General features: G+C 40.6%; 1 protein-coding gene across 1 annotated transcript in view; it reads right to left on the minus strand.

Moving 5' to 3' along the window:
* il1rapl2 (interleukin 1 receptor accessory protein-like 2) overlaps positions 1–22,724 on the minus strand; it is a gene marked incomplete at both ends in the record, with an annotated part of 355,657 nt that overhangs the window by 43,314 nt on the left and 289,619 nt on the right. Inside the window, one exon of the mRNA XM_080502514.1 lies at positions 17,619–17,693. Coding sequence (XP_080358640.1) covers positions 17,619–17,693 — 75 coding nt within the window. The remainder of the gene's footprint in view (positions 1–17,618; positions 17,694–22,724) is intronic.

Raw genomic sequence — 22,724 nt, forward strand, 5'->3', positions numbered from 1 at the left:
GTGATTCCCCCCTACAGAGACCACAAGACCGCCGGAGGCTATGAAACACTGGAACTGATATTTGGGGAGTCATGGTGGCAGCCGCTCCTGCAACTTGCAGCCTGTACAAAACACACCGATTCGTTTACATCGAGATGTAAATGTGGCCTTAGTCCCTGTTTATGCGACGTCAAATCGGACCATCTGATGTACATGTACTGTACACGCAGAACCATGTATCATGTGTGTTCATGCTGCCTGCAGAAAAATGAGTCAGCCACTGGAGTCACCAGTCCAGGTTAAATTCAGAGCTCTGAGGGTAAGAGAGGGAAGTGTGTAAAGAAACATGGGTCATAGGAGAATGTGCTGTTCGGTTGACTCATGCACCAACCTCGACCTTCTCTTTCATGTGCAATAATTTCCTCCATTTTAACACACAAATGTGATGAAATGATTTCTGCAGTTTCTTGATAGACCGTCAATGGGAGCCCATTTGGACATTTAAACAGCGGATTCTACTAACCGGATTGGTTCGAATACAAATACCTGATGGTATTTGAACCTACAGATTAGAACCATCAGGATTGTACCATGATTCTTCACTGCAGCTCTTAGTGATCTGCTTTAACTCATGTCTTTCATTCCAATGAGATTATTTCTTGCATTGTTCCCACCAGTGTTTCCCTCTTTTATTATTGTAACTCCATGAGCATTGTTGTCCTTCAGAATTGTGCAGGAAAAAAAAAGAAAGCTGCTGCGTATCACTGTCTTCACATCGTCAAAAGGCTTTTTGAAGGCTTGTGCTGTGAGCAGCGGCATCTATTGTGGCAGAGGGCTGAGTGCATGAGACCCTTTCACCTCCATTACACATCTAAAAGTGACAGAACAAACTGCTCCACTTAAGATGCCTGTATGACTTCTCTCCTCTCGCTGCTGCTCCCACAGCTGTTAAAGGTGTGAAGATGTTAAGAGGGAATTAAAAAAAAAAAGAAAAGAAAAGAGAGTGTGTTCCTTGGAGGGCGAGCACACACACATATATAAAACGCAGCCCTGCAGGGAATTAATGCACAGATATAGAAACAAAAGACATGTTGTGTTACCGCAGCGGTAGACGGTGTTTGTGGTTGGTCGTTTGAAATAAAACTCGCCAAAGGGCAGAATGCATATTTCCACACGAATTCCACAACAAGCAAAATGCGATAAACCAATTAAAATTAGCCACGGAAGAGCTTTTATTAAGGAATAAAAAAAAAAAAAAGGAAGGCAAATGATTGCCTTTTCCAAATGAATAAATAATTGTGTTTGCTCCATTGTGATAAGTACCCCGAGGTGTGAGTACAGTCACCACAAAGGAAATTCACTCAATATAAGAAACTCTGGAGGGGGAGAGGAGGATAATCAGAGGATTATGGAAAGTATAAAAATATACATAAATGTGTTTTAAAGCTTTGTGTACACATCCATTGCATTAGCTGGCTCAACTGTATTTTCTCCGCAGCTCTCTAAACAGGACAAACTACTGAGGTTCTGTAATGCAACGGAAAAATCCTCATAAACCAGGCTGGGAGGACGTTTTAAGGACCATGGAGAACTCCTCCAGTCACTTAAAGCAAACAAATTACATCTGTGAAGATGAGTCTGAATGAGCCGAGAGCATTTGTTGGGTCTTTAAAATGAATCCAATCCTCCAGTATTCTTTCATGCATGTTGTTGAATATGATATGATGATTGTTGTTACTGTCTAGTGCTGTATATTCTTGACGAAATGAAATAAAATGACAGATTAGCCAGGAAAACGTGTTTAAAATCATGTTTAGCGTTCCATTTCAAAAGCAACTTTAAAGTTTAAATGAAAACCTTTCCAAACAGTCCAGTCGCCACAAAAACTTTAATGTTGTCAGGAATTTACGGATAATAAAACAAAAAGTAGCTCTGACCAACTGACACATATATATTTCTATCCATTAGAACCTTTGTTGTGGGTTTAATATCCCTTTTAATTGTAAAGATGGACTCCACCACTGAGTTGACGCGAAAAACTTATGGTGATAGATGTTAGCGTCACCTTCAAGGCTTATCGAGCAGAAACCACATTGTTTATCTTTGTTTGTCAAAACTGAAGCCTTGGTTAGGCTAGAACTAAAATTGATGCTACTGACGAGCGACGTATGAATCTGTGGTTTGATTAATGAACACCAGTCTCAAGAATCTTTTAAGAACCTGTAGGACTTCTAGAATGGTTTCCAAAACTTGTTTTGGAAAACATATTTTGGAAATGGCATTATCAAAACTTGTCATGTTATGCAAACAGAGCCTAACAGGCTTATTTACTTCTCTTTGCCTTTGAACACCTTGTGGGATGCAAATTGTACGTGCATACCCTGCACTGCTGTGCATTTCTTTTAAGCAACTTTATGCTTTTATCTTTCATTTGATGTAGTCCTCTTTTATTACATATAGTTTTTCTATTTTCTTTTATTGTTTATCTTCGTGTTAATATCTTAAATCATTAAGTATTGTATTAAGACAGCTGGATGGGAGTGGATTATTGTCACATATCATATGAAGTTACACATTAATTTCCTGCCTCAACTTTGCTTCATTCATTTTTTGTTATGGCCACTCGAGGGTGCTATGAATTAGACATTCCGACTCGAGTGGGACTGTCCAGGGTTTATCCTGTCCTCACCCATAGTTGGATGGATGGATGAATGGATGGATGGATGGATCTGCTGAGACTCCTAAAAAAATTGTAAACATTTCCTGCTCTGTCAATGTGAAATGATGTCTAAATGGTTGACGAAAGGTGAAATTATCTCAGAAGTGGAACTGGTTCATTAAAGTACCGTGCTCAAATAATATTTGGTCACTGTTCTTGACCCAGTACAGATATAAAGTACAAAATTGCCACAATATTAAAGTGTCAACATGTTGATGGAGGAGGTGAAAGCGACCTTCCTGCTTCTGATAATTAGAGCCATTTAGGGAGGTGACGAGCATTTTTATCTTCTCCATGAAATGTGGCCATTTACAGAAAACAGTGAAGCTGTTGTTAACAAAGGTCAATATATTACAGCCATTTATGTGTCAGTGTGTAATAATTGGTTTATAGAAATCAATTGCTGCCAGACACATTGAGGGAAAAGCATGATTTGTTGAGGCTGGAGCACAAACTGAACATTTCACTACATTTCTGTGCTGTGCCTCACATACTTTATATTTGAATAGGAGCAGTTATTAACTTTAACACACGTGTCCACGGGGGCACAAATACCACTTTTTCAAGTACTAGCCTTCAGATATTGAGTACCTATATGAGTACTTATTGAATTCCATTACAACTTTTGAACTATTTTCAAAATATTCTATTTAAATCATTTATTTTTATCTGAGTTTCAGATAAAAGGTAACTCACATTTAAACATTCACTGTTATCTTGGCCTTGCAACTCATCCGATAACTATAATACTTACATTTGTACCGAGGAGTTAGTGAATGTGACTCTGCTACATACTTTTCAGTTATCGGGTCTTTTTCAAAAGAGTCCACTGGTGAGAGTTGAGGTTGGACTTGGTGTTCTGGTTCAATAAGAGACTGTAGCATCTATTATGTGCTAATCTAACATTTCTGTGTGTCGCGCTGGAGTGGAGGGAGCAGACTGAATATTTATCGATCAACATTATCAGCAGTGGAATAAAATATTACACAGGACTGGATACTTGACAAGAAACTCAAACGTATTCGGTCTCATGGAAGTCAAATCATGCATGTTTAATACTATCATTGTTCAGGTACTGTAAAGCACTGCATGGTGGGAAACCAGTCCCACTCACACTTCAGTCATTAATCCCACGCACACGCACACGCACACGCACACACACACACACACACACACACACACACACACACACACACACACACACACACACACACACACACACACACACACACACACACACACACAGTGGTCTAGTTTAGGTAGATTTTCAAAGGGGATTTCTTCCTAATAAAAATCCAATTCTGGCTCGGCTGGAAGTCTTATCCCACAGAGAGAGTGAGAGTTTGAAGAAGATAGAGGGGGAGTGGAAGTACAGCAGCAGAAATAATTAGACAGTGATGAAGACACAGAGATGACAGTGTGCCAAACAGCATGGGGTGCTTTATTTCTTTATTTTATCTTTTTTTTCTTCCCAGGGCAACTGCTTCTGAACTCATTTTGCAAAAATAAAAAAAAAATTGGCCTCCTCAGACATTTTGTGTGGCTCAACATTAAAGTTTGATTTCAGAAAACTGCATCCAGTAAATTATAAAATATTGCATCATACAAATTATATTACTGGAACCTATGACTGGACCAATTTTCCTGAAGTATTGTTGTAAGGAGAGGCATTTATCAATTCCTGAGCAGTTGGGCCAACAATAAATAAAACTGTTGTGGTGTACTTAGATGTTCTTAATAAGAAGTACTTAGTGATTTTTTCTATATAGTCTGCCCTCTAACCTGTTTTTTTCTTCACTATTTAAAGAATTCTTTTGAGTTAATTGCATTTTAGTCCTCTCTAAACTCTTCAATAATTGCATCTACAAGCCGTTTATACTCTTTTCATCCAGTATGAACTTTACGTCGTTACTTCCCTTCCATAATCAGCACCTCATCATTTGATAATGATGCGTGCGTCGGTCAAAATAAACAGCAATTTTAGTTGTTAACTATCTGCTCAAAGAGGCCTTCCCACATTGCTTCAGTGACTTGCTTTGTATCCCGCCGTCACACTTTTAATACATGTGTGGAAACACAGTGAGCTTTTAAAGCACACAAGTACACACCTCATATTCAACCCAGTTCAATTTCCATGCTAATCTTTCCTTTTCGACCCTCCAGGGATTTAAACCTGCAATCCCACTTCCTCGTCTGTGGTCTCACTGAAACAAGTGCTGAAGTGTTCACCTCACCTGCATTACACACCTCTCACGCTCTTCATCTTTCTCTCTCTCTCTCTCCACTTCATCAGTTCCTCCTTCGCCATCAAGGTTGCAAACAAAAGCTGATTACCATATTCATGAGTCAAGCCCGATGATGAATGAAAGCGTGTGCGAAAGAAAGAACAGAAAGCATTCTTTATCGCATTTTCATCGCATATTGATCATCCTTTCAACTGCAATTATTTTCACCATCCTTTTGATGGGCCTCCTCCTCCTCCTCCTCCTGCCTTCCTCCCAACTTTTCTGTCCCTGGTCTGCCAGCGGCCTCTTTATATGGAGGTGTGTGTGTGTGTGTGTGTGTGTGTGTGTGTGTGTGTGTGTGTGTGTGTGTGTGTGTGTGTGTGTGTGTCTGTCTGTCTTGAGGGGGGTTGTACATTATGACACTGATGGAAAGGCTAAACATCTTGTACTATATTACATAATCAGACAGTCTTGTGTGTGTGTGTGTGTGTGTGTGTGTGTGTGTGTGTGTGTGTGTGTGTGTGTGTGTGTGTGTGTGTGTGCGCGTGTGAGTGAATGGAGAGCTTGATGAAGACGAGCGAGACATACCCGTCTACTGACAGTGATAAAGACGCATGCTCTTACAACACAATACTCTTATTGACAAGTGTCTGTGTCCTTGAGCGTCCTTAAATCACTCCTCCTTTACTTGTTTATCTTTCTTTTCTTTGCCTCACCAATCTAATTCTTCTCCTTTTCCATCTCTTGTTCTTGTCTCTACTGTCCTCACCTTTAATCATTTCCTTTCACTAACACTTGTTCACTCTTAAAAGTCAAAGCTATTTGTGGTATTAGAGCCTCCTCCAGCATATTACAGAGCTCCTATTTATAACATATACTAAAAATAAACTGTTGAATGAAATGAAGCGTATCGATCCTGGTGTTTAGAACATTTCCTTATTGTTACACTACTTTTAGGGGGTTTCTGTGATCCTGCTACTCCTGTTATTTTCGCCTCACACGACGTCTCTTTCATTATTAGCATTCGCATAATCAGCCAATGGTTACTGTTGTTGAACTCCTGTTTACTATAGGAGGGATTTCTGTAATATTCTTGAATAAACTTGACAGATACATGAAAGACGTCCGAGTGTAAGCAACAGGAGGATTAGTGTGTATCCTTGTTTTTGAGTATTGTTCTCTGTGTGCACGTGCGTGGTTTCCTTACAAAAACAAGCAACCGCACCCACTGATGGCCCAACATGAAAACCAAGTCATTTTCAGTTATTGTGTCATTGCCATGTAAACGAACATTATTTACCTGCCATGTAAACACAAAGCTTATCTGAAACCGAAACACAAAACAATGTGTTTTCACTTGAAATGTGTAAATGGGGCCTAAAACTGCATTGACAAGCTTTGTGAAAACACTAAACAATGGACAGTAATAACTACAATAATTCATCTTTCTTTAAACCATCTTTCTTTTGTTGGCTCCATTTTCTAAATCTCCATGATGTAATAATTCCTTCCATTCTTGCCGTCTTTCCCTTTTTTCTTGACTATTGTTATATTTTTGTTGCTCACTTACTACCCACTGCTCCTCGTTCTCACTTAATCCATCTTTAATTCCATTTATTTCTAAGTGCCGGTTTTCAGGCTTTATTATCGAGATAAGGCCTTTCATCAGCCTTAACTGGGCGAGCACAAATAAATGAATAAATCACTGTATGTTTTTGTTGCAGATAATTTGACACTTTGGTGCCTCTGTGCTGTATTATTCGGCTCCAAATTACAAGGCTGAGGGAGACTAACAACTGCAAACAACAACCACTTTCTTTTTCTCTTTCTCATGGATCAAAATCTCCAAATATAGAGGCCTTCCTTGCATTCATTCATCCCCCCCCCCCACCTCATGTTATCGCCCTGTGACAGTTTGAAAGGGAATAATGACATGACGCATCACCATTTTGAAGCGCGCGAATGGCAAGACCGAACGAGCTGGGAGAGAAAGACAAAGGGACGGAGGGAGATATGGAGAGCAGCGGGGGGGAAAGACAGGCAGATGGAAGGGGAGCGAGATAGCGGCAGGCACCTCGCAGGGACAGGGGGAGACAGACGTGGGGAGATAAATACGACGGGAGAGGAAAAAGACAGACGGACGGAAAAAGGAGAGACACGAGGGAAGAAAGAGACCGAAAGGCTTCCTCCTTATCTCAGCCTGCCTTTCCCCAGCCAACCACACACTGGCATCCGACGCTTCCCTGAGCCTGACTTGTTTGTATGTTGCCTCAACTCGGACTGAAATTTCCATAAGGAGAAGATCAATGTATTGTAGAAATCATTCCCTTATATGACATGCCAGTGAGTGAAAACACTCAAACATTTCTCTCCAGCATCCTCCAAGTAATGGAATAGCTGTGAAGTTGTCTCAGTGAGAGACCAAGAGGTCACATATCTACAGTGTTTGTATTTGATTTTCATGAAAGTAATGAAATGAAACCATTGGGAGTAAAATACAAACTCATACATATGCATCAGTCAGTGTTGTAAATAATGCATTATAAACATGGTGCAATATGATGAGAAATGAAGTCTCTCTGATCCTTGTATCCCCAACAGATTATACAAAACACTTATAATGATGAAACAAAATTAAAATGTAAGTAAAGTCCTGCAGGTTGGGAACAGGTTATAGGAACATATAATAAGCAAATGTGTGCATTTTAGCATAAAAACCGCTGCTTAGTAATCAAGATGATTGCTTTGATTAGTGTTGCGAGCACTGGTACTGAACCACCAGCACAAACAGGAACCCAACACGTATCTTTAGGGAACGGATGGTTTCACATGAGTGGAGGCTAACAAACTCAGTAATTCCCACTAACTGATGAAACCCCAGCTAACATCCAGACTATAGAGCATCTTCCTCACACTAACATCCAGATTAGAGAGCAAGGCTGACCAGCCAGCAGCTCACGAGCCACATGTAGCTCTCTGCCTATCAGGGTCCGGCTCTTCCATTCAATCCATTGATTGAAACCATCAGTGTGCAGATTCTCCATCGAGTTTTCATGTGACGTCACGCATCTGGACTTCTGCCGACTTCTTCCATTTACCGAGTCAAGCAAACGTAAACAAACATCGACAAGCTGCACTTCACACCGTTTTTGTCACAGTTGAACAGTTCAGGTTGCGATATTTGGCAGGCGAGATGGAGTCGTGTTTGTGTGAGAGCGTGAGTTTGTTCGTAAGCCCACATGTTTATGATCTGGCTCTTTGTCATACCACACTGGTTGACCACTCTTGTTATAGAGCATCTTCCTCCCACTAACCTATGTAACTTCAGATGACCTCCTGATATAGAGCATCTTCCGCTAACTGCTCCCTGGTCACATTTCCTTGCACACAGCCCCGAGGATAACAAACATTCCTTCTTTCACCAGGCCTCCTAATGATGCTCGTGGCTGCTACTGCTGATGTGCACAACTCGATGTACAAAAAAGCCGAGTCGTGGTTCCCGCCTGGTCTTTGCATGGTGACTGTGTGTTTGCTACTTCAATGATCCGTTGCTTTTGTGATAGTGTCAGAGTCTTGATTGATTGCAGCTGTTCTGGGGTTCACATGAGTGGTGGAGTGAGGCGGTATTACCCTCTGGGGACGAATGCAGTTGTTTGAATTTTCAATCTGATGCACACAATGTGTTTAGTAAAAAGCCTGTGTGATAGACTGAAGAGAGCATACGAGGTGATTATGCGCTGTGTGGAAAGTTGCTTAATGTTTTTGGACTCGTAGCTGTAGTTTCTGAGACATAAGAGGATTGAGTCCATTAACCCTCCGAGTAGTGGAATTACCTTTGTGCCTATTTTCCTCTCGCACTAAATGCAAAACCATCTCACACTGATCAGCCATAACATTATGATATAGGTTCTGCTACTCATTCGTTGGATGATTGTCACACTGTGACTGACGATTCAGCCAAATCATCTCCAGCTCTGGTGGGGTGTTCCCTGCCTGAAGTGACACGTTGTCCTCACCCAAAAAGTAAAGGTATTTAAACTATCTGCTGACATCGTTGTGCCAGATACCACCGATACGTGGTCTTTAGGGGTCAAGCGTCTCCCGAGTAGATAAATCGGGGTTAGGGTTCAAAGCTTTCCAAAACATCAGAGGAGTTCAAAGGCCCCGTTTACAACGACAAGTGAAAACCTCAAACATTTGTTACATTTTGGGCATCCGCTTACATGACAATGGTGGTTGGAGGCACTAAAAATGGAACCGTTAAAAAACACTATGACTTTGTCTCTGTGGAAACGTGGAATACGCAATTTTTCTGAAGTGCTGCTACTAAGCATGCTCACCACAGCTACAGTAAATTCTTCTTCTGCACATGTGCGAGTCGACGGACATTAACCACAATTTTTGCCTCCAGCATTACGTTAAATCCACATAAAAAAATGCCATTGTGCTGCTATTAAGAGGAACCCAAGACAAACTTCCCCACTGACAACTTGAAGTGTTGATCATTCTGGTTTGATAAATTGAGATCTTTATGAGCCCGTTTCATTATTTCATTTTTACAGAGATTTATTTGTCCAATAAAACTGAAGGGGAAAGCTTTCTCTTCATTGAATTTGGATTTTTCGAACAGAGGGGGGATCATTTCTATGCTCATTCAATAAGTGATTTTCTTACCATTCATTGTCAAAAAGAGATTTTTTTTTTGAGGCATAATAAAGCAAGTTGAGTAACAGCTCAATTGCTTTTGAATTTTTGTCTTTGTTTAAAGAGAAAGATTATTTTGTCAGATAACAGGAATGTCTGTCCATGTGGTGGAGGCATTCTAGGAATACATTAAAAAATATATTAAAATAAGGCTTGTGAGTAAATGTAAAGTATCATTTAATTAACTTGAAACATGGGTATGTCTTCTTTTCTCAAAAAGAACATCCAAAAAGTGACCATCAGAAAATGATCTGCAAGAAGGTTAAACTACCCTAAAACACTGAATTGGTTACTTGTGATCTTAAAGCCAGTGAAGAGATAGTAATATTTTCATAATTGATTTCGGTTTGAGGCATTTGAGTTAAAAGAATAAAGGATAGAGTCGCTTCTAATTTAATGTGGAGCCTTCTACAAAAAAGTACAACATTCTGAAAAGGAACTCTTTGAAAAATGGGCATGAACGCATAGACACATGAAACAACACGGAACAAGTCACTCAATAAGTATGAATGCTGGAAGTCCCTCATCATCTCCTACGTTTGATATCAAAGTGTCTCTGCAGCAGAGCGACTGGCCCTGCTTGTAGAGACGTCCACATTCCAAGCTTGTTATCTCGTCCCGTCTATTTTCCAGCAGCGCAGAAAGACTTCAGAGTTGCTTCTGAAACGGAGTTCTGCTATTTGGGAGGCAGAGACATTTTGTGAGGCATTGTCAAGAGATTCATTAGATTTAAACAGTACAGTATGCTGTACACACTGAACTTCAAACAATCAATACCCAAGTTAGCTGAGCTTTTAGCGGCACGTTTAGCTCATTTCCTTGGGCAGAAAGCAGCTCCGAACAATGAACGGAGACGTTGCCTTGGGAGAAAGAGCCTAAAAGAGGCCGGCAGCAGCAGCAGCAGCAATATTATTACAGAGTCTGAGGTTAATCTGTTCACTCCATCAGCCACACAAGATGTAACTCTGGCAATAAGCAAGAGCAAAATGTCCCCTATTTCCTCTCGCAAGGAGAAAAACACAGCATGATAACCTTCGATTTCAGTATATATAAAGATTTGTCCCTTCACTATTTTTAACAGACACTTCATCCTCCAGCCGGGCCTGAGGCGAAAAATCTGTCCGAAAGAGTTTTGTCTTCGAATAGAATGAACACAAAATCAAGGCACGGAATCGAAAATGAAATTTGGCTGGTATATTGATAACACTGTGGTGTCGCACATCAAAAATGTCTGCGGTGGCACACAAGAAAATATTTGTTTTCCTATTTTTTCTTGAAATGACAGATTTGTTACGGTTTCACAGAGGCTGAAATTGGGACAAACACTGTCATAAACTAAAATACAGTTTGGATTTGGAGAATCTACATAATTAAGTCCACATCTGTTTCAAAAGTCTACATCAGGGCTATGAAACATGATGCCTGTGGGCCAAAATACACCTGCAAGAGGCTTCAATTTGGTCTGCCAAACCACAAAGTAAATTGTAAAAATGTTCATATGAAAACATTGATTTTCAAAGACACTTCTTGCAGACACAACACAATGCTAACGGTATGTGTCCACTGGGGCATTTTCTTGTCTCATGGAAACGCACTGCATCTGAAAATCACATGTTTGGTGAGTGTGGCACTTGCGAGCCACGAGGCGATGTCTCGCTAAAACAGTTTTGTACTGGACAGCACCATGGATGGAAGACACCTGATTGGACAAGTGTGTTGTCTCGGGGTCTTTCTGCTCCTGGAGTTCAAACAGGACCAATATGACTGTTCAGTCAAAAATGTTCTCTTTGTTTTTTTTTTTACCAAAGCAGTTCAGCGAACAGTATTTCTGTAGACATTCGAGGCGAGAAAAACGCGTTAAGGCATCTGAATCTGTCCACGTTTCAGTTCCACGACAGTTAGTTTAGACATTTTACGATAGTGTTGTGATGCATCGAGTTTGTAAAAACACACTTAATGCCACAGTTCTGAGAGAAGTTCTTTTTGGCCATTTTACTGTATTGTGCACCAGTTTTCATTACAACTGGCTTTATGTTGAGAGTGGAGTCATTTCCTGAACTGAAATGCGTTTGAGTCCCCTGGTCTAGAACATCTGTGCAACTTCAATTATTTAATGGTATTTGTTAGACGTGTGGGTGTTTTTTTTCTTCCATTATGGACTAGTGGTTTATTTTCTTGCACAGTGTTAGCTCGCTCTATCCACCACTAATCCAACCCTGGATGAACAGTGTAGAGAAGATGGATGAATCAGAGTTGGAGTCATTATAAAGTTACACAGACCAGTCATAATAGTGTCTCAACAAGCTAAAAAAAAAAAAAAAAAATACAGGATTTTGACAAACATGACAAAAACTTTTGGCTTTATCTGCCAGTTGTGTCATGGTAACTCAACAATGAGGTTTCCAAGCCACATTATTCCGAAGGAAGTGTCTGCCTGCATTGGACCCTAAGTATAGTTTGTCGTCCTTCAAGTCAAAAGGCCTTTTGTGACTTCTTGAAAAGGTCCACAGTTGTCTGGAGAAGCACAAACTGTTGAATGTATCCTAAACTTGGGCAAAAGTAAACTTTTTTTTTTTTTTTTTAACTTTGATCTGAATGCAAAGTTTGTGAGTCAGACATTAACTGACTTAAATACTGGAGTTTAAAACCACCCTGAGGCCTTAGGCTGTTTTTTTTTTTTTGTTTTGTTACTCTCATTAGATGAAAATGACTATCCAAACTAAGTTACCTCTCCACAACCGTTAGGCTGAAATGAACAACTGGGCTTTGGGGATCAGAAAGAATTGTGAGAGTTTTCACATAAATTATGGTTTCCTGATTTAATTTTGCTGACAAAATCTGCCTATACAGTATGCGAGCTCTGGTCAGGTAAGGAGTACGGAGCAAGGGAAAAGTATGAGATGGCCATCGCAAAAATAAATAAATTAAAGACTTTCGCACAGAGTCATTTGAAATAACTCAATTAATGATCAACCACTATTTGCGACCGTTACGCTTTTACACTGTTTTGTTGTTGAATGAAAAAAAACCAACAACACACATTTCATGTTTCATATGTTAAAAAGGCATTTCCATGGGGGAAATCTCTACTCATTTTACATTTCTCAAATTTAATGTCCCACTCCTATTACTGTTTGGATGCTTTGGATGTACTTTTAAAAATTGGATGAACAAATTCCAATGGTGTTTCTGCTAGTATTATGACTGTGAAGCAGACTTCTTCTCACAGTATCTGTGTCAGGCGTCCAACATCACTTCTATAAACTTATCATTGTTAGTTTCATTGTTAGTTTTAAGGTCACAGGAAGAAATGCAGAAGTTACAGATGGAAGGAAAAAACAAACAAACCTCCAATTGATGCTTCAGTTTTCATACAGTACGAGGCTGAGGAACTCTTCTCATCGTCTACCTTGTGCAGTGATAGATGCCCCAAATATGGACTTATGTTTACTGGAAAACAGTCATCGTGAGTGGAGATGTCATTGTTGCTGGTTGTTGCTTTAGATCTAAACGTTGAGAGATCTGTTCATTTGGTGCAGTCATAAAGATTGGAAAACAATTTAGTGTTGTGGAAAAGCGCAAGTCAACCGGTGATACATTTTTAGATGTGGGAAGACGGATGGATGAATGACAGGAAGGTCTGACAGTTGCACAATTAGCCGAGCTTCAATGGCTTTGAATGTGACTGACATTTCACTCTGAAGGCAGATGAATTAGCGAAGTGAATGATGAACCGTGAGAATCAGCCGCGTTTCTGATGAATGGAAGGAACATTTGACGTCAGCAGCCATGTAACAAATTGTGTTTAATTGATTAATTCAGATCATAGCTTCTCAAGCTTTAGTTTCTGTCACATTACTGCACCCCCCCCCCCCCCCCCCCGATTAACATGTACCTCCTAAATTATCGCTTTCTGTGCCACATTCATCAGATTGTTCCTCCCCGGTTTCATAACTCTGACTCATACCCAGGAAAATACTAGCGGCCTGTTGGTGAATAATTACTCTGTTTAAAGTACTTTTTAATGTTTTGCCAAGGAAATCATCAAAATCTGGTCCTGCATGTCTTAAGTCAGGAACAAGCGAATTATAAAAAAAAAAGATAAAAAAGAAAAAGAAACTGGGCTCATAGCATCTAAGTTAAAGCTATTTAATTTTTTATTACAAACAAAATCAATCTTACTTGGATGATGTGATTACTCTAAACTATTTTGCATCTGTTACTGCTAAGTGATGATACCAAATACGCTTTGCACACCAACACATTCTGGGCAGCATAGGGAAAATATAACGATACATTTACCAGATTGTTAAACTTTCAATAAAAAGGGAAAAAACATTTGCTTCACAGTGTGTTTTTCTGCCACTTCTTCATACTTGTATCATGAATCAATCTTTAATTAAGAGCTCTGTTTGTTCGGTGGTTTCATGTAGACCCAAATCAGTATAATAAGAGAGAACATGATTAAGTGGGTGCACATGTGTGTGTGTGTGTCTGTATATGTGTGTGTCTGTGTGAAGTACTAATAAGAAATGCGTGGGAGAGTGATCACATTAGTGGACAAAGAGAAAAAATACTTTTACAGGAAGCAAATAAGGAAGAAAAAGGGGGAGAGAGAAAGAAGGTGTAGACAAACAAGTGAAGGATCAGGGGATGAAAATGGAGGACAAATTCAAAGACTGGGAGTTGAAGAGGGCCGGCAATGAACAACATGAGTGTGGCTGCTGATGTGAATCTCCCCCAGGTTAAAACAAGATGATAATTAAAAATGTACCGCTGGGTCACACCATGGCTGTGAGAGAGAGAGAGAGAGAGAGAGAGAGAGAGAGAGAGAGAGAGAGAGAGAGAGAGAGAGAGAGAGAGAGAGAGAGAGAGAGAGAGAGAGAGAGAGAGAGAGACAGAGAGAGAGAGAGAGAGAGAGAGAGAGAGAGAGAGAGAGAGAGAGAGAGAGAGAGTCTTGTATGTCTCTCATGCGTGTCCTATGTGAGGTTTGGTGTGTTTGTGATGACGGTGCCCATTAAAAGGTGTCCCTGCTGCAATCAGTGCACAGAGGCCTTTGGGCCTATTTGTTACTATATCAATCTGGAGTTAATGGAAAAGCACAAACATGAACATACACAGTTGTGCCTACAGTACGGACACCGTCAGAGAGACCGCCGACCAGCGGGACACGCACACAAGTATGCACTTATGTGTACACACATACACAGAGCTCGCAACGAATGTAGCTACAGGGTGATGAAATCCCGGCATACATTTCTTCATCCAACCTTCTTGTTCCTGTCTGAACGGTTTAAAAGTGCCTGACAGAAGCTGGACATCCCAACTTCTGTTATGGTGACGTTTTTCTGTTTGATGTAGCCAATCCAAACAATTTTCACTCCCAATATGAGAATCATCCAGTGAACATGAATCAAAGCGAAAAGACTCCGTTTGAAAAATGTCACGGTTTTGACTGTCTGCCAGCTCTCATCAGCAGATAACACCGTGCAGCGGCGGGCCCTGTGTGGGCCCGGCGAATGTTTTAGCACAGACCAAATTGAATTGTGAACATATCAGCTCATAAGTCATTGCTAATCGCTGACTGGAGGAGATAAAAAGAACAAAAACGCAGCAGGACCGGGGAGGATGGAGAGAGCAGGAGGCCGGCGGAGTTCCAACGCAACCGCCGTCTTTCAGCTCTCTGACCTAAGATGACCTGATGCCACCAGCGAGATGTCCAATTTCTCTGAAGTAGCAATTTAGCATCCCTTTGAGAGCAGCACCAGCGAGTGAGGTGATTTTGGCAAGTTATTCACAGCCTGTGACCTGAAAGTCATCACAATATCACAGAAAGTTCGTCAGCACTGGCTTCATGAAATGTCATGAAAAGAGTCCTATGACAAGCAGGGTGTGATTTACCAAGGGGTGGGGGAGTTGTTGGGTTACCAATCCCCTCCTCTGCAGAGTTATTTTCCATACAGTAGTTCTGGAGATGTGTCTGAAGGCTCATTTCTGCTCATGAAAACAGTTATGTGCTCGTCAAACTGTGTGAACCTCATTGCCTTAATTGTTCTACTACCTCGCTGCCTCTAAATCGACATACTGGACAAATATCTAGAACAGTGCCGTTCTTCTTTAAAGGGAAGACGGAAGTCGTCTCTTACTGTGACAGTGACTGCAGAGGCAGTGTTGTAAGTGGCGGTTTATATGTGAGGATGTTAAAAACCTTTGGCGTCTCACAACCGCTCATATCAAAACACTTCCGTCATTTTAGCTATTCACTTCACCCTGCCCCATGGCTAGAAAGAAATAATGGTTTATTGATCCCCTTTATTAACTTACCTCAGAGCATTTAACACTAGTCAAGGTTACTACAATGGTAGAAACCGTGCAGTGGGATTCAGTAGTGGGATTCGAACCTGCAAACTTCCAGTCTCAAGTCTGCATCTCTGATCACAACTACCACTGCAGCTTCTCTCACCGTGAGACCAGCACAAAGACTTATGATCCGTAAGCTTCCAGGAGTCCGACAGAAACAAAGAGGAAATGAACAGAAGAGTCTGCATGGAAAGTTTTGTGCATGTCTGTGTCTTATATAGAGTTAAAGCAAGACTATACAAACAGCTTCCTTTGACAAAACCCCTCTCTTCATCTGCCTCATCAATTTAATTAAAACATTGAAGTCATTTCCCTGCATATTGCTTATGTCTAAAAATGCTTACGTTAATCCACAAAACCGTTTAGCTCTGCACTAATAGATTCTGAAGTGAGCTCATGAAACAGCTTTGGTTTCATCTCTTTCAAACGGAGGCGCCAGACACACGCTGCCATCTGAGCAACGGCGACACTGCATTAGCATGCTGAGAACGCAAAGGGCAGACCTCACACCACCGCAATATCAGGAACTACTTTTGGTAGTGCTGAAAACATTCTTTAAAGTGACTACGCGTGTATTCCGTGATTAAAACTAGTTAGTTGCACTTCATCACTTTTCTAATCGGTTGTTTGATCCGTCTCGTTTCGCTGCTCGGAGTTGCCAACAGAGCTGCTGATTCTTCATTTCCAGTTGGAGTATTGTTGGCAGACATGCGCCGACGACCTTACCACAGAAAGGTTTTCTGAGAATTGCTGAATTGAGACCAATTTCATACGATGCCGCTTCTACTTTTCAAATGATCCTGAATGTCAATTTCATGTGGTGTAATAATCTCACAACACGAATTTGCACTTTGCTCGGATTTTAAAGTAGGGACGCATACACAAATTCGTAGGGTAATTACGTATTTTAGTCACAGTCAAGTTCTCTACAGAGCGCTTGCATGCAGCACCGGCTGCCTGTAGTTTGCTCCCAGCATCAAACTGTCACTGATTAATGCCTGGCCTACACGATATCATCAGTTTTTGAAATATGTTATGATTAAATGTGTTAAACTTCATTATTTGACCATGATGAGTATATTTGAAGTAAATATGCAAGATCATAACTGAAAATGCAAGAAACCAAAATAGATCCAATAAGTCCATGTTGATGTCTCACATTTGCAGTTTTGAACTGTTCAAGGTAGCAAAATCTACACCGTAGAATGCTCATGGTACCCATGTTATATACTCCTCAAATCAATGCTAGATTCTGTGATTTAACATCTATATTTTACTTCCTACTATGGTGACACATTTTGACATCATAATCTATCAATGATGCAAGAACACTTGCATCAAAGCCAGATTTTTTTTTTTTAAACATTTCATTACACTATGCCGCAGTTTTCTGCAGCAAAACAAACTTTTATCCGTCATATGGTATCTGCCTGAAGGTCAAACTGAAGTGGCGCCGATCACATGTGCTGTAAAATGTCCATGGATGTGTCGAGCAAATGTCCCAGCTGGCCGAGCAGCTCCATGAAGAAAGGCTGGCACAACAAGCACTTTGCTTTAAGAACCGAGACGCCCTGAAGGATTACCACTTTAACCCAAGAATAAAGAGGCGGGGAGGAGGTGCCGTTCCTTACCAGGCGTGATTTCTATCACGGTGTCCTGTCTCTCGGGAGGGAACAGGACCTTGGGAGGCTGAGTGGTCTGGAGCGCTGAAATACAAAAAGAAAGGCATAACAGAAAAAGTTGACTTTCAGGAGTGTGGGAAATGTTAATTTTGACAATTATTATTTCGTGTGTGACTGGTTTGATGCAAAAAAGGTTTGCTCACAGCATACTATGTGGGTTGTGTTGCGCTGATGAAACTTCGTTACATCTATATGACGATGACAATAAAATGATTGGTTGACTGATAAAAATGGATGGATGCATGTTGCTATTACTGAAAAAGTAGGGAGTACAATGCAGACTGATTATGCCTGGTTGTGATCAATAACCATCATCCACTCTTCTTTTATATTACACCAATGCTGTTTACTTTTTTCAAGTGACCTTTGAAGTAAAAGGAGATTTATTGAGCATTATCATTTCAGCAAAGTTCTGAAAACTAGCAACAGGGAAACAGCAGAAACACTGAAAAAGACGTAGTTAACATGCCAGGCCAGGAGTTGGCACTGTGGTTTGTTTTCAAAACCACACACAAATGGGAGTACAGGGACATTTGTATGGACTTACGATCAAATAGGATTGCTATGAAAGGTCACATATATCCTGCAGACTGAACGGCTTGCAGTATTCAACGACTAGATCCTGTAGGCAGAGAGAACCTGATCAACTGAAACACCTAGACTACACCTGCTCCACCCTCCAGCACAAGTTGCTTCTCATCTCTGAGCAGAAAGAAAAAAACAAAAAAAAGAAGCAGCTCACAGTCTGCCTTTGTACTCCGATGACTAGCAACACTCACTTCCACCTCAGTTTCACATCAGCAGGCTCTGAAAAACCTGTGCTCTCCGCTGTCTGACACCTCTTCTCACCACCTTCAAGTGTTCAACAACTCTCCCGCGATTCTCCACTGCCATTCTTTTCTGTCGACCATACAATAACACATGCAATTTGATGTGTGTTTGAGACCAGCGCTTTGGGTTTTGGAGTCGTGCAATCATTGTTTTAATGTTCACGTAAACACGAGAAGTAGATATGATGAGACTAGCTTGTAACCCCAAACTGTGCTAACTAATCCAGAAAACAACAAAAACAAATGGTATTTTGTCCTCATTGTGCAATAATTTCAGAGTGGATATTTACACAGTAGAGTTATCAGACTTTTAAATCCAACAAATGTTAACCATTGGTTAGAAATTGACAGCATGGACCTGTTTTAATTATAAAAATATTTTGGCTCTGCTCTTGTGTTTAATCATACATTATACCAGTAATCCAAACTTGAGCTTTGAAAAACCATGAGAAAAAAATATGCGAAGGTCAATGGGTGTTTTAACCTATTAAAAAGTTTAATTACCTTTTAAAGTTAATGAACCCTGGTCAATGAGCTAACACACCTATTTAACAATCCTACACATCAGCAATCACTGCATTCCTAGAAAACAAGATTGGTTGTCTCAGTATAGGACCTGAATGTTGTTATATTTAACATCATGATGATATTCCATATTTTTCACTTATTTTTTTAGTTTTTGGCAGTTGTCATTGGCAAACACCTTCAGCATTTCGAGGTTTCTTGCTGAATGAAATCAATATAACTGAACAAGAAAATGTATGGTTATAGAATAGGTTGGAAAAAGTAAAACAGCTCAGATCTCAATCCCTCTGAAAGGTTGTGGTAGGATTTAATATGAGCTTCAAATAAACGAAAACCCTGAAAACACCTTTTATCCAGGAGACTAATGGGTGACTGAGCAAAAGGTCAACATCTATTGCAGAAAGGTCTTTAGTAATAAAGTGAAAAAAGTAAAAGCTGATTCTCAACTGAAAATTGAAGCACTTGTAGTGACACTCAGGAGTACAACGTGTCTATACAGTATATGCTGCTTTATATTCAATCAAGTTTTTACATATATGCTCTTAGCCTTCAAAGACAAAGGCTTAGTTCTACTCAACCATATGGTAAAATAAAAAAATGGGGATGGCCTGTATTTCTGGAAGTACTTCACTTCACTCCCTAACACTGTCAAAGTACAAAATCATTGAGCTGGATAAAAATCTGGCTTTACAGCTGTCATGCTCGCAGAAGTGGATTTGGAAACGTCATAAGCCGTCAGGGCCGAAATTGAATACTTCACCTCCGCATACGCTTGCAATGATCCAAAGCACTACAATTTCACGTTGCTTGATGACCACACTCAAGCTCCTTCGCTCAAATTCTGTCTGCTGCTTGCAGGCGGTGGTAAGGTGGCTTAAGGCGATAACACCCTTCAATCACATAAAGCAGCTGCTGCAGAGAAAAAGGGAAGTTAAGCAGGAAGAGAGGCCTGAAGAAAAAAAAACATGCCCGGAAGAGTCTCTGTAGACGGTGTGAGAGAAAACTGGTCTGCATAAGATTCTGATCTGCAACTTGGGACAAAATCACCATGGACAGCAATGTCCACAAGTCATTAGGGAGTTGTTACAGATATAATAGATGTTCAATATAGTATATATCAGTAAAATTTAATACACTGTTTCACTAGTGTGATGGATGTCTGTGTATGAAATGCCAGGAGCAAACACAGTCCACATATAGGCGAGGATCCATCAACAGGAAGTCTTCCAGCAGTCAAAGACTTCCCTCTAGGCTTCCTTCATCTCAGGACTCTGCTTCACGCACATCTAAACAAACTGATGTTAGCTCAAAACTTTTTGGGATAATAAAAAAAAGGCAAATCCATGATTAGGTTTTCATGTCATTTCTTCGGTTTGAAGTACAATTTCTTTCTAATGCCAACACACTCAAAGTTACTCGACGTGCTGAACGCTGAGCAATACAGATGGGGAAAATAAATCTCTTCACCCTGTGTGCAGACTCAAGAGGCCCTAGCTTGTGCCAAATATCAACGCCCTGTGTCTGATGAGTTCTGAAACTGAAATATGACACTTCATGAATGGTTCTGTTGGCGTAACAGCTTGAACTGCCACTTCACTGATCTGTGGGTTCACAGCTTAATACTCAATAAGATCTTGCGCAAAGGTGTTCTCGTGTCGGTAGTTTGAGCATCATTCTTTGGACTCCATTTGATAGATCCGGACCACTGCAGATCAGGAAAAGGCAACGTTTTGATCTTGTTCTTTGCTTTCATTTGGGTCGTACTTAAGCCCAGACCCTCACATGTACCAATTGTCTTCACTTCCATTGCTTTTTAGTCACAATAGCACTATTAACAGCTAAATACACCCCACCTGTAGACAGGTGGTAGTAAATACGATGGTAGTCCACTTGTCAACGTATAATATTTCACTCGAGAAGAAGTAACATGCTGTGTCTGATGAAATTATGCAAATCTTACCTGACTAAGATGCACAGAGGTGCAGTGTGGTAAAGCCTTGATTACAACATTCAGCCCCAAAATCCATGTCGCCTCTGCCAATCATGAGTGCCCCTCAAATGTTGCCAGTTATGCTTTAGTGGTTGGTACCGGGGTAAAAAGAAGAGGCTTGAGCCACAGAATCTGCCTCCAGTAAGACGTCAAGGACACTGACCAGGTGCCTCATGATTTGGGCGTTTTCGCATCTTTAAATTCTTGGGGTAATGAAACCCTGTCAGCCCTTCAGAGTTATTAGAGCTATCTATTCATTCATCCATCATTCATAGTGTTTCATCAAATTCAAGGTTGTCAGGGGCTGGAGCTAATCCCAGGAGAGTGTGGGTGAAGGCAGGGCCCACCCTGGACAGGTCACCAGTCCATCACATCGTGTGTCAGAGTGTCAGGTGAGTCAGAGTCAACCTCAAACATCTAACACCAAGCAGGTTAATTGATTTGGGAGGAAAGTGAGCAAGACTGCATTGTTCTATGATAAGGAAGTTACAGCACTCTTAGTCAATGACTCCAGACGAAGGCAAGTGGTGCAATGCATGGAAAAGTCTTTCATCTTTACTTTCTTACAGTGGATTAGCTCTTTCTGTGACTTTTTCCTTGTGACAGAAACATTCCAGTTGGATTGAGTTGATCTTTGTTACGAGTCTTTATTTATCTTTTCTACTTGTGAACTTCAGCACCCACGCTCCCCTTAATAACCTCATATCACTCCATCCCTCTATCCCTTCCTCTGAGATTGATGGTTTCATTTACATTGTGAAAGTTCTGCTGTGCCCTTTTAAGATTAATGAGCCAACCCTTCACCTAGACCTACTCCTCTCCTGACTGTCCTCTGTCCCCGCCCTTTACCTCTCCCACTCTCTGTTCTTCTGCTTTGTCACCACTTCCTTAAAATCTGTTTCACGAAAAAGATATAGCTCTTATTTTCAGTTACATGAAATTGAAGGTTTTTTGTATTTCACAAATGAGTATCTTTTCCATTGGACGAGTGTCACTTTGCAGGTTGTATTTCCCTGCAACTGTCTGGCATTTTGGTGACTCATAGTGAACCAGAGTGAGAAGAGTCACAGTGAGAAGGAGACGCAGTAGGAGTTATGTCATAGTGATTAAGCGGTGGTGCAGTGCGTTATCAAGGAACACAACACGTTGAGCTCTGCAGTACGTTTGTGTAAACAGGAATTAAGTGGTAGTTTTCAAAATATGACAACAATAATCACTGCGTTGCAGCATTTCAAAACTGGAATATTGTTCTTTTCACTACATGTAACCACTCCAAAGTCTCACAACCTTGGTAACTCACTGACAGACCTGAGATTGAAGGCTGAGGTGACTTCATCAGGTTAAGTCAAGTCATAAATTATAGGCACTATTTAAGCGCTTTACTCACATTTAACCGACGGTTCATTTAGAGACTAATTCAACAAATACATCTTTAGATTATCAGAGAAAAACAAAGCAACATGAGAAAAACCCCCAAACACTGGGAAAACTGCACAGAACTGACTGTCTGGGATACAAACCGTGAAGTGAAGCCATGGTTCTTCTTCTCTGCGTCTGCACACTTACAAAACATTGTAACCAAAACTGCACTTTTACTTCTCAAAGGTCTGATAACATATATGCTTTTTCCAACTGACTAAGAAGTTGGTTGCTTCAGTTCAGAAAGCCGCCATTGGTCTCTTTGATCAACGTTGCACAATCACAGCAATT

Source organism: Blennius ocellaris (genome assembly GCF_963422515.1).
Source record: "Blennius ocellaris genome assembly, chromosome: 9".
Lineage (NCBI taxonomy): Eukaryota > Metazoa > Chordata > Actinopteri > Blenniiformes > Blenniidae > Blennius > Blennius ocellaris.